Below are 13,226 nucleotides of genomic sequence, written 5' to 3' on the forward strand. Positions count from 1 at the left end.
CTTAATTTAAGTGTTATTATCTTTAGCTGTAACTTTTAATTGTTCCTTACATCAATTGGTTATTAAAATGTTTTTTTAGATGAAGACTTAGAAAGGAAAGTCTTTATAAGTATATCATCTAGGTTTGAAAAGGAAATTGACAAAAATAAAGCTTGCATACTAAAAAGAAAGTTTTTATATAGTCTCAAGCAGTCTCCTAGAGTATGGTTTGAGCATTTTGACAAGGTTATACACTGTTCTTGTTATTGTCAAAGTCAAGTATAAATGTTTAAGAGAAGGTAAAATTATTATCTTGATTATTTATTTAGATAATATAATCTTGAGACAATGTTAAGCTAGAATGACTTGAAAAGAAACTTGTTAATAATTTTGAGATCAAGGATTTAGGTGCTTTGAAATATTGACTTGGAATGGGATTTTTTAGGTTTAAGGTATATTTATCACTCAACATAAATATGTGTTTGATTTACTTGGTAAAACAATATTGTTAGGATACAAAGCAACCGAAACACCAATTGAAACCAACTTGGAGCTCTAATTTGCCAAAACTGTAGAAGTGACGAATCAGGAGCAATACTGAAGACTCACAAGCAAATTAATTTTTTTGGCTCACGCAACTAGATATGGCCTTTATAGCAAGTATGGCTAACCAATTCATGCACTTAAAGGACTCCCGGAAGCTCCATTGTTTAAGAAACATGGATTTTACATATTGAAGTCTATAATTATGCAAATTGATCTCGTTATTATACCCATGTTGGAGGGAATTTAGTTAATTGGTGAAGCCAAAAACAAAGTGTTGTAGCAAGGAGTGGTGCAAAAATTGAGTTTAGAGCAATTGTATTTGAGATTTGTGAAGTTACGTGGATTAAAAGACTTCTAGAAAACTCGAAGATTCTTAACTTCTAAATCATGAAGGTATAATATGACAATAAGGCAGGATCTTAGTTGCTCACAATTCAGTCTTTGAGATAGAACAAAGCATGTGGAAGTTGATAAACACTTTATCGAAGAAATTAAGGATTGATAATGGAATGATTTGTATATTATATGTTCCAACCACAAAGCAAGTTCACTAATATACTTACAAAGGAACTTCACATAAATAATTTTACTACTTGATCGACAAGCCGGCAATGAAAGATATCTTCGAGCTAGTTTAAGGGACATGTATTGGGTGGTGAATTAACCACACAAATCTGTACAACATTTCTTCCTTGTACAATGGACATCTATCCCCCGCATTGTAGAGAGAGAAAACAAATATGAACACACAAAATGATGGCAAGCCATGCTTTAATTTCACACTGGTCTGACGCAAGTGAGCTTTAATTTTGCAAAAGGTAAATGAAAGAAGTCATTATCTCGAAGGTTAACAAACTTAGTTTCTCCTATAAAAAAAATACCTTATTTGAAAGAAGATAAGATTCAGATAAGTAATAGGATATTCACAGAGCGGATGTCAACTCAGTGTGCAGCCAAATGGCATTCAGTACAAGTTCTACGCAAAACGCTTCCCAGGCTTCGAACATTGCAAAATACTCTATAAATCTTTAAATTATTCTGAATTACCTATCTGACCAATCTTATTTGAAAAAGATTGTCTGAATGATGACACCCGTCCTGCATACAAAAGGAGAAGTGGACTGATTGACTCGTGAGTTATGATAGCAATAGAATTTACTCACCACTTTGGATAACACTTCATCTTACACCAACAATCTTTATTCATTCTCTACATGCTTTCTTTCGCTGCATATTATAGAGCTTCGCAAGTGATTTCACTTGGTGAGGAGCACTCACCAAGAAACTCTGACCTTATGAGCATCAGCAGCCTGCCCAGATAATTTAGGCCTTCCCCTTCCCGCCCACCACCCCAAAAAAGATCATGTGGAGAAGCTTCAACAAGAACAGATCCAGCAGTTGATAGCAACATAGATTGCAAATGAGGATAAATTGAGAACTTGCATTTCAATGCTCTATACATAACATCAATCTTCAAACCTTCCCAGTCAGACCTCACCTGGTTCATCACAGTATTGGCTTCTATCAGATTACCACTAGGATATACTCAAGGTATTTAATTCCAGCATGCATGCTGTTCCCAAGACGAGTATCTTCTTCTTATATTGGAAGAAAGACATGGAAATAGGTGTGCAGGCATCCTATGTTAGAACATAATGTTCATAAATAATTGCCCCTATTTGCTACTTCTGTAGAGTTTTATAATATCAAGGTCCCAGCCTCTCCTCCCTAAAAAGATGCTGACAGCTATAAAGTACCCCAAAAAAAATCACGGACATGAAATCACAAAATTGTTTCTTAACAATTCAGGGCAAAGAGTTTTATGTTTTAATTAAGTACCATACCACTCCACACTGGATTGCATAACCATCCAACCTACAAGTATCAATGTCTTCACGTGAACTGATCAAAGAACTTGAGTCTCCCTCATTAATAACTTCTATCATACAATTCTAAATTATATAGTATTTAGTATATGTTTGTAGTATATGTTTGTCAATCGTTTTGCACAACTGCTGAGAGGAAGTAAGAAAAGACTTGTGAGATACTTTACTCTTGTATTTCAAGTTTACTTAAGTTATGTCATGTTGATTCCTCCTAAGGTTCAGAGATAGTATGCAAACATAACAAAATGAGCTTCTGCCCATTACAAATAGTCATATGTCAGAAAAGGGCCCAAGTTGAATTTCAGTTTAAACTAGGAAACTCACCAGATCTGGGCGCTGCTTCTGCATTGATCTTCCCATTCGTGCTGCTTCCTCAGGGCTCTTGGCAAATTTGATCTTCTCAACACAATCCTTTGCCACAGGTTCATCCACCCCCACGAACTTGTGTGCCTAAAATTCAGAAAAAATAAATAAATATGACAGCCTTTACAGATTGACAAAGAGAAAACAGATTGATGCTGAAAAGTTGAGTGCCTGGTAATAGTGCTCTACGCTTGACCATGTGGCATAAGCACCACTTCCATCAGGCATTTGAATTGGATGCGGAGAAAAATTCGAAAAAGCTCCATAAGGATCCCATGTTTTATAGAAGAATATGATCCTCGATTCATATGGGGTGATAGAAGGATCAATTGCAAAGGTTTCATCCTCTGATGGAATAACTGGTACCAAGTCCGGAACAGGCTGTAAAAATCCACTGATAAGCATGTCTGGTCCAACCTGTTGTTCAAGCATAGGAAGCATCAATGCACACATAATCAAGAGGATGAAAGACATTTTGCAAAACATACATGCAGAGTATAGTTATTACTAGAAGGAGGGCTTAAATATGCACATACTTTTAATTCCTTTCATTCTCATTCTTGAAGGCTTGTTTTCTCAATTGTAATGTCCATAGACAATTGGCTTGCTATTTTTTTTCACATTGACATTTCAAAAATAATTGACATATAAAACAATGCAATCAAGGAAACTTTCACCAGCCAAGTAGCCATTTCAGGGAAAAGAGCATCATAATAATTGCATACTCCAGTTGATCCAAAAGGTTAATATTCACTAGTTAAATGCTTTTACATGAACAATTGTTTGTATTAAAATATTAGTTGAAGTTAGATGGGTGAAGAATTATAGCTCACTTGGAAAAATGAGGAAAATTATTGCGTTGCCACATGCCTCATTAAACTGGATGGAAAACATTATAACATACAATGACTTCTACTAATAATCAATATACTAACAATAAACAAAAATGTTTAGCGAACTGGAGAGATTTTTTATAGCTTATATTAGGTGACAAGCATATGGCACAAACAATACAAAGCTTTAAAGTCAGGTCAAGTATTTTCACGGACAAGAGTAGATGGCAATATTCATTTCATGACTCTTATCACATATTAAGGTGATGCAGGAGCTCTCTTTAGAATTATTTTAATTAATTTAGGATCATGTGATTAGCATGTGACTTTTTAATTTTTTTCCTTTAGAGGCCAAGTAGTTTTACTTCAGGACTAAGACTAGGAATCCTTTTAGTCTAAAGCGATATAGGCCTTAGACTAACATAAATTGGCTCCTGCTAGGTTATTCTAAAAGGTAGTTTTTGTTATTTTATCAATCTATTCAGATTTTAGAGGTTTCTTATGACCCTAATCCCTAATTATCTCGTTCCAACTTCAGTTTACCCTAAATTTAGCCATTATTCTGCTGTGATTTTTGTTTTCTGCTGTTTTCCTCTTCCAACACTAGCTCACAAGGGTCAATTGTGTGACAAAAAGTCCTGTTTTAGTATTAATTACGTCTATCTTATATTTTAATAAATCAAGCAGCAATTATTCACAAATAAAAAAAAAAGAGGACAGAGGGTATTCAGAGTAGGATAGTGATAAAACTGTCATAAACTGTCAGTTTGCCTTTTGATTGGTATGCTCGTTATTAACTTAATAAGGGTCTAGTCTAAAACTGGATGCATTTACAATGCATGTCTGGGTTCAAAGTTCCAAGTAAGTTATAGAAAATAGGTTTTTTTCTTGATTTTTTTAAATATTCAAAGTACTTGGGGCACCTTTATTAGAAACCTCTGGGAAATGCCTGTGGAAACAGATATCACCCGCAACCAATAGTTAACACTTTGTTCTCTATAATCCAAGCCCAGGTAACACTTCTGTTACTCATGGTCTTCTCTTCCAAGTCCAGTGGAAGAGATGGTCAGCTGTTAAACAAAGCCCAGAAATCAAGTGATAACCCTGTTGCTGGTTTTACCCTCAGTGTTGTTGCATCAAAGGCATCCTAAGGCTTTAGATTTCCATGTTTAACTGAGGCAACAGGGCATATATATGCACTTGACAAAGTAAAGACATTATAGTAATAGTCATTCCCTGTTCCTTGTCAAACTCTTCTTATTCCTACAATGCACATCGCAAACACTTTAATCATAAAAAGCCAATTAAGAACGAGGAACTGATTTCAAATTTCTCAAACAGGTCTAAATTATGGATTAAAGCATTAAGCAGAGTATGTATCACTGCAATACAATCAGTTACAAGCAAATTCTGTGAAAATATGTTCATCAATCATAAACTATCTTGGAAACAACTAAAACTAATTATGCATACAAGGGAGAAAGAGAGAGAGGAATGATAGCCAACCTGCTCAAAGCAAACATCAATTAGATCCAAGGCTTGTGACATCTCAACCATTCCCAGCTCACCTACAGGAGATGGCGCATTCTTTCCACCAATAATTTTAGGAGCAACAAATGCAAAAACCTACAATGGAGTTGTAGTAAGATAACAAAATTAATGGAAATCAAATCCCTATAGGAGTTGCAATGCAAAAGTTGGAGAAATTACTTTTCTCAACACCCTTGCATGTCAATTGACAATTTTTTAGCATATAACTCTCTGTCTCTCCATTATTTCTCCATTATTTGGACTTTTTGAGAAAGCGGTTGGTGGACAAGAAGTTAGAACAGGAGCTAGAAGCACTTATTCAGCATGGTGTTAGATCAGGAAGTGTTACATTCGGACCAAATTCACTTCTCAAATTACCAGCATTACACACTGTGCTCATTAGGGGAAAGTGAGCCCATGCATAAGAGTAATTGATATAGAAGCATCTCTCAAACACTAAAACTTAACTGCTGATGTAGGTGATTGCTTAATAAAACTTACCTGTCAAAGTTAACCAAACCAATCCAAGTTTCTAATCAAAAACTGGTCAACTAAGACAAACAAACAATCTGCATTAAGGTTCTTGGTCCATCAAAAATACTGAAAATATGTAAGATACATTTGCATCAATCTAGAAAAATAAAAGCTAAATTAATAATTGATGGCACATTTAGAAGACACCCACGCATAGATTAACTAAGCCACTTTACCACCCCCCCCCCCCCCCGCGCGGAAACCAAGCCACTTTAGATTAACTAAGCCACTTTAGATTCATAAGAAATAACTGAACAAAATTTGATTGCAAATGTAACAAAATTGCAAGCATCACATAACATGGCAGTGGCTAATTATAACGTTGGATTTTACAGAAGTCAAAGAAAAAACAAAAAAAAAACTATGAACTGCTGATTGTTAGGCATTCAGCTGAAGTTCAAAGGACTTAACTAATGCCAGTATTCACAGAGACATATTTAAGCTGAGAGAAACCATGCTCCCCACTTTACTAAGGATTGTAAATTTTATTTTCACATGTCATAAGATAAGGGTAATTGTTGAAAACTACTAAACCCATCAACACCCCTGCTCCCCCACACCCCCAAACCAATGCTACATTGTTTGTATATAAGGCCACCCACTTTACGAAGGATTGTAAATTTTATTTTCACATGTCATAAAATAGGGTAATTGTTGAAAACTACTAAACCCATCAACACCCCTGCTCCCCCACACCCCCCAAACCAATGCTACATTGTTTGTATATGAGGCCGCCCCCCCCCCCCCCCCCCCCGGGCGGAAACCAAGCCACTTTAGATTAACTAAGCCACTTTAGATTCATAAGAAATAACTGAACAAAATTTGATTGCAAATGTAACAAAATTGCAAGCATCACATAACATGGTAGTGGCTAATTATAATGTTGGATTTTACAGAAGTCAAAGAAAAAAACAAAAAAACAAAAACTATAAACTGCTGATTGTTAAGTATTCAAATGAAGTTGAAAGGACTTAACTAATGCCAGTATTCACAGAGATATATTTAAGCTGAGAGAAACCATGCTCCCCACTTTACAAAGGATTGTAAATTTTATTTTCACATGTCATAAGATAGGGTAATTGTTGAAAACTACTAAACCCATCAACACCCCTGCTCCCCCACACCCCCCAAACCAATGCTACATTATTTGTATATGAGGCCACACTAATCGACCAGTTTAGAATATACCACCATTATTAAAAACAAAAGCGCCTACTCCGCTGGAATTAAATTTCTAGAGACTAACCATGCTTCAATTCTATAGATGATCATTTGGAAAAAAATGTGCCTCGTTGAAGACTAAAAAACACTTCCAAATTATACATAAACATCTAAAATGCTGCTTGCACACCGACATATGATATCTCGCAAAGAGAACAAAAAATTTGAAAAAAGAAAAATAGAAACCTTGTGTATCACACCAGATGAAATAGTAGATGCTGCCAGTGTCCCTCCACACTCCCATAATATGGAAAGATACCCACGATCATGAAAGTATTCCATAACTTCTCTAGGATTTAGGATATCAAACTCAACCACTTCGACTCCTTTGGATGCAAGTAATTTCTGGAAGCTCCTTCTGGCACCCCTTTGTGTCACAACAATGGTAGATACATCAGAAATGTCCCAAAGGTTTGCCTCCTCAGGAAGATTAAATGTTTGTGTCATTACAATCCGTATGGGTGTATGCCCACCTCCATGCCGGGCTGTCAAACGTGGATCTAATTCAAATAACAAATTAATACCACATAATCAGCAAAAAAATTACAAAGTCAAAAGGTAATGATCATACTTACTGTCCTTGCGTACAGTATTTCCCCCAACAATAATGGCATCGCTTCTACCCCGTAGTTCAAAAACTCGATTCCTTGATTTCTTGCTGCTTATCCATGTTGCATGCCCACTAGTAGTGGCAATTTTTCCTATTTGCATCAACGAAGACTATTGTCAGACTTCTTTACCAAAAGTTCAAGGTATCTGTTTGTAATTTGGAAGATAATTTACTTCACCCTAAAAAAAAAAATTATTAAACTTCTCCCTCAATTCTGAAAAGGAATTAAGAATTAAGTTAATCCATACAAGCACCCCCCTAGCTATTACTATTGACACCCCTTGAAATTTTTTATCTGATTTCAACCCCTGAAATCACCCCTTCCATTACAGTCCGTCCATTTGTCCATTAAATAACATGTGAGTTGCAAAAGTTTCGTTACAAAATATCACTAAAAAAAATTGAAAAAAAGCATCAAAATTAATAAACTCCCCCAATATAATGCTAAAAACATCATTTACAACGATATGACAAAATTATCATCAAGAAATCAACCATCAATGGTTTAATGACTTTTTGATGACTTTTTAGTATTCTTACAAGGAAAACACTGAGACTTGCATGTGATCTTTAACAGCTAAGTTAAATGGAATATAACAGAAGGGGTGTCAATAAAAAACATTATAGTTTGATGAAATCAGAAAAATAAAGATGTTAATCAAAATGGGTAATAGTTCAAAGGGGGTTTGCACGGTTTAGCCTAAGAGTCAATAAGATCTCTATATCTCCATAATGCTTACCGTCAAGAGTCATAGCATACTTGAGAACAGAGAAGGGAACTCGGGAAGTTGCTCGATGAATTAGAGGAGCATTCACAAGTAGGCAAGATTTTCGAGCTTCCTGAGTACATAGTGTAAAGAAAGAGAGAATATATAAAGCATGTGCCACTAACTTTCACAAGTTTACACAAATGATTGTCAAATTTAAAGAAGTATGCCATACACAAAAATTAGTGCCTAAAGTTAATGCATATGCATCTTTTCATAAAATTCAAAGCAAGCCTACTGTACCTCTTCAAGCTCTAATAATCCACCAGCCATTACTTGAATCAAGACACAAAAAACAAGCAACTGAATAACCTACTTGATATGGGGGTACATGTATTGACAATCTGTACTTATCCATCATATTACTCAATATGTTTGATGGTTACCATGAATGTTTGAAGTTGTTCTTGTTTGCCCTTCTTTTCTTTTCTTTTTTTTAGACAAATTATCCAGAGAAGAATCGATCAGTTTGTTCTCTTGACACATCAAAATACAGTTAATATTAGCACTGATGGCAAAGAACTGTAAGCAATTAATCAAGAAACTATGCCGGGTTCTTAGAGCTCCGTAGATGATTTTTTTGGAAAAACCATGTTTGGATTTTATTGTTCAAATAAATTGTTGTCCCAAAGCTCGATTAGCTGACTAAGTGAAATTTAATTTTTTTTTCCTGCTCTACCGGAGTGAATCAATTCACCAGGAACTAGCTTGCTTCTGTGCCGTAAAACTGTGCTTTACAAAGCAATTGTTAGCAAAAACCTAGAAAAAAAATATATGGTTGGCAAATAGAATCAGCAAGGACCAACTTAGCAAATGACATGGTCAGTAAAGAAGCTGTAGTAGATTTGCAAAAGTCAGATGTACAGCCTCAATGTATCGGAGAATAAAATGGTTGTTTACAGACAAACAAAAATCTTACCTCCATAATTTTACTCTTTAGATCCTCACCAACAACATCAACCTGCAAACCTTGACCTCTTAGTGAGCGTATAGCATTCCCATGAAGATGCTGCAAAGGATGTCTGATTCCAACCACAACTCTTGTAATTCCTGCCTAATCTACGCAAACGTCAATCAATCAAACTACTACGTCACAATGTATAAATCTAATTATCACAGAATAATTAATTATCATCATGATTATTAAATTGTTTTTATCTTACATATCAACAAACTAAACAATTAAAAATCCAAGTGAAAAACCTGAACAAGAGCAGAGACAGCGGATTGGTCACCATGGCAATCACCAGGTTCCATATTCAAATAAGCAGTGCTGCCTTTGCTAAAACCGCCCGCAGCCTCCACCGCAAGAACCTCCGCAGCCTTGGTCCCCTGCGCGTACAGATAGCCCTCTCCGGCGACAATTCCGGAAGGTGTGGCGATAACGCACCCGAAATTGGGGTGGGGAGAGGAGAATCCGGCGGAATTGTCAGCGATTTGAGCGGCGCGTTTGATGTAGGCAGCGTCCAGAGAATGGGCAGCATGGCTGTGGTTGCTGTTACTAGCAGTGGACTTGCAGAGTATGGGAGAAGAGTAAAAGTAGGATTTGGTTCCTGAAAAGAGAACCATTTTTTGTATGATAAAAAATTATAAGTAATTTGAAAAGGGATATGAATTTCGATGGATTGATACGATGGTGTTAGCTTCTTTACACTATAATGTTTCTTCCTATCTTATATTCTTTCTATTCTGTTTTATTCGTGGTCGACACATTAACTACCGTAAATAGAATTATTTTTCAGAGTAATTTAAAGTATTTTTTATTTAAAAATATATTAAAATAATATTTTTTATTTAAAAAAAATTATTTTTAATATTAGTATATTAAAATAATATAAAAATATTAAAATTTAATTTTATTATTATAATTTAAAAGTATTTTTTACTTGAAAATATATTAAAATAATAATTTTTTATTTTAAAAAAATTATTTTTGATATCAGCATATCAAAACGATTTAAAAACATTAAAAAATTAATTTTAAATAAAAATAAAATTTTAAATTTTAAAAAAATACAGTTTCAACCACATTCTCGAACACTGCTTACAAATATTGCCTTTAGTTGCACCTTAAATGAGGAGTTGGTTAATAATAGAAGGATTAGGTCTTTGAATCGGAGTGTGTCAAACTTTAGGTTGGGTTGAGTTGGGTTTGGTTAATAAATTATGTAAATTGTAATAGTGGATTTTGTTATTTTGCCCCTCTTATCCTGTCTCTCGATAGCAATAGTCTTTTTACAGGGTTCATTTGTCTTAGTTAAATTAATTGGGGGCATATTGGTCTTTTCAAACTTTTCATGTTGTACAATTAATTAAATGCTTCCAAAAGCAAAAAAAATTATATACATGAGTCTAGGGATGTTTTTGATATTTTACATTTTATAACATTACAGAATGAATTAAATGCCATGGGGAATCAAGATTTTTCTAACCTAGGGCTAATTCATACTTTCTTTTCGGTTTTTTTTTTGTTATTATCATGAAGTTTTAAGAGCAATTTTGATCTTTTAATTAATGCAAAGAAAAAAAAATAGTTGGCATATTTGTTAAAGGCGTCGGCGAGTAAGTCATTCTGTCATATACTTAAACGGTGTTTGAAGTGGCTTACGACGATAAAAAATGGCTTTGTTTTGTGTTTTTCAATTCATCATGGTGGGTATTACATCCATGGGTGGCGCATGTAATGTAATCCTTTTGGATTTTGCGCAAATTGAATTTTTATTTTTTTTTCTTTTCTCTCTTCCTCAATCTCCACGCTAGCCTTTCAAAATTTCACAGCAACTTTTCAATTTTTTTTTTTGGACTTTGTCCCTATTATTTTAATTGATTTTTTTATTTTGAATTATTTTATAGAATTAAAATTTGTTTTTAATTTCATCATTCTTTAATTTTTGTAATCTATCATATTTAAGATCATTTTTAAATATTTTTTTATGATTTCATCATCCTTCATTTTTTTTATTGCTATTTTTTTACTTTAACAAATTTTTTAAATTGATATTTTTTTTCTTTTATTCTTCGATATTGAATTGAGTTTCTTAATTGAGCCTTGATTTAAGATTTAACGAGTTGCGAATTTGAGAGATTAACCTAAGTTTAGAAGATTCATCTAAATTCATTTGTTTTCTTTTTTAAGCTCTTATTTTTTTAGTTTTATTTTTTAGCATTTGATTAAATTGGAGATTGGCCTCCATTATATTTTTATTTGATGTTCATAAGATTTTTCATTGATTTTAAAAATAACCTTGGTGATTATCTTTTTTTTGTCAATATTTTTAAAATTTAGCTTTTTTAAAAAAAATGAATTAAATTAAATGAATTCCTTAAATTATGCTCACTTATAATATTTTGTTTGGTTTGGTTTTTGGATCGTTGGCACATGTAACTTCTTTTTTATTTAACTTAAAAATTAATTTTTTATTTAACTTAAAAAAACTATTTTTTATTTAACTTAAAAAAACTATTTTTTTGTCCCTTATCCTTGATTTTTGTATAACTAAATGAAAAATAACTTCATAAATCAAATATTATTAAATTTAATTAAAAGCATGACCCGTATCATAGATATAGCTAGTTACATGACCCGCGCGATGTCGCGGGTCAATTTATTTTGCATAAAAAAATATTAAAAAAATTAAGATTTAAAAGTATTAGGTCTTTATGCAAAGCTATACTCAAGAGTCTTGGGTTTGACTACAACGTCTGGCCTAAGATTAATATTAATAATGTTAATAATAATATTAAACTTGCATGACCCAAGTTTAAGTGGGTTTGACTGTAATACCAAACCCAATAGCATTGGATGTAAGTCTGACTGCAAGGTCGTGTCATAAAAGTATGATAATTAAATAAATTAATTAAAAAGAAAAAAACCAACAGAAAAGAAAAACTAATGAGAAAAAAGAAAAAAAAATCTGAATCAATTGGGTTAACTCGCCAAATCAGGTTAACCCGTCAAACCTCGGATTCGTGTCATGAAAGTGTGATAACTAAATAGAAAAAAGATTTAATATTAATAAACTAATTTTTTTTAAAAATATATTAATTAAAAAGGAAAAAGCAAAGAGAAAAATACCTATAGGAAGGCAAAAAACTAATGAAGAAAAAGAAAAAAAAATCTGAATCAACTGGGTTAAACCATCAAACTTGGGATCCGTGTCATGAAAGCCTGATAATTAAACAGAAAAAATTTAATATTAAGAAACTATAGACAAAAAAAATAAATTAAAGACATAAGTTTTTTCGCTGTGGATTGCATCGTGCTATTCAAAGTAAAAGGCTTAAAAAGGAAAAGGAAAAGGAAAAAAAAACAAAAGCATACGCCACGGGTTAATTTTTTTTTTGTTGCATAAAAATATCAAAAAATACTAAGATCTAAGAGTGTTAGGTCTTTCTGCAAAGATATACCCAAAAGTCTTCGGTCTAGCTGCAACGCTTGATCCAAGAATACTATTTACAATATTAATAATAACATTAAACTTACATGACTTAAGTTTAAGTAAGCCTGGCTGCGACACCGGATCCTAAAGCATTGGATGTGGGTCTGGCTATAAGATCGTGTTATAAAAGTGTGATAATTAAATAAATTAATTAAAAAAAACAAAGGAAAAAAAACCAATAGGAAGAAAAAAAACTAATAAAGAAAAAAAATCTGAATTAACTAGGTTAACCCTTCAAACCAGGTCAACCTGTCAAACTTGGGATTCGCGTCATGAAAGTTTGATAACTAAATAGAAAAAAAATGATGGGTTTACCCAAAATTAACTGGGTTAACCCGTCAAGTCCGGGAAACGTGTCCTAAAAGCCTGATAATTAAATATAAAGAAATTTAACATTAACAAACTAAACTAAATTAAAAAAATTAATTAAAAAGAAAAAAACCCAAGTTAACTCGTCAAATTAGACTAACCCATCAAACCTGGGATCAAACAAAAAAATTCATTAAAAAAATAAAAAA

At 33.2% G+C, this 13,226-nt stretch overlaps 1 protein-coding gene across 2 annotated transcripts; it reads right to left on the minus strand.

Moving 5' to 3' along the window:
* Window positions 1-1,313: 1,313 nt before the first annotated feature.
* On the minus strand, window positions 1,314-9,932 carry LOC133668703 (riboflavin biosynthesis protein PYRR, chloroplastic). Of its 2 annotated transcripts, none has more exons than XM_062088653.1 (9): window positions 9,473-9,932; window positions 9,189-9,323; window positions 8,243-8,342; window positions 7,468-7,593; window positions 7,079-7,377; window positions 5,114-5,233; window positions 2,946-3,191; window positions 2,736-2,861; window positions 1,314-2,023 (listed from the first exon to the last, which is right to left on the minus strand). In XM_062088653.1, the coding sequence occupies exons 1-9, from the start codon at window positions 9,836-9,838 to the stop codon at window positions 1,760-1,762; spliced, it is 1,782 nt and encodes a 593-aa protein (XP_061944637.1). In that variant the 5' UTR covers window positions 9,839-9,932; the 3' UTR covers window positions 1,314-1,759. The 2 variants fall into 2 exon arrangements, with proteins under 2 accessions (XP_061944637.1, XP_061944636.1); XM_062088652.1 differs by having other exon boundaries at window positions 7,079-7,392; window positions 9,473-9,931.
* Between the last annotated feature and the right edge of the window lie 3,294 nt (window positions 9,933-13,226).

This window comes from Populus nigra, chromosome 11 (assembly GCF_951802175.1).
Source record: "Populus nigra chromosome 11, ddPopNigr1.1, whole genome shotgun sequence".
NCBI classification, from domain to species: Eukaryota; Viridiplantae; Streptophyta; class Magnoliopsida; order Malpighiales; family Salicaceae; genus Populus; species Populus nigra.

Coding starts and splice junctions, on each gene's coding strand:
- LOC133668703 (XM_062088652.1), bottom strand. CDS start 9,838: ATGGTTCTCTTTTCAGGAACCAAATCCTACTTTTACTCTTCTCCCATA. Junction 9,324..9,472: donor CTGTCTCTGCTCTTGTTCAG/GTTTTTCACTTG, acceptor TGCGTAGATTAG/GCAGGAATTACAAGAGTTGT. Junction 7,594..8,242: donor GTATGCTATGACTCTTGACG/GTAAGCATTATG, acceptor TGATGCAAATAG/GAAAAATTGCCACTACTAGT.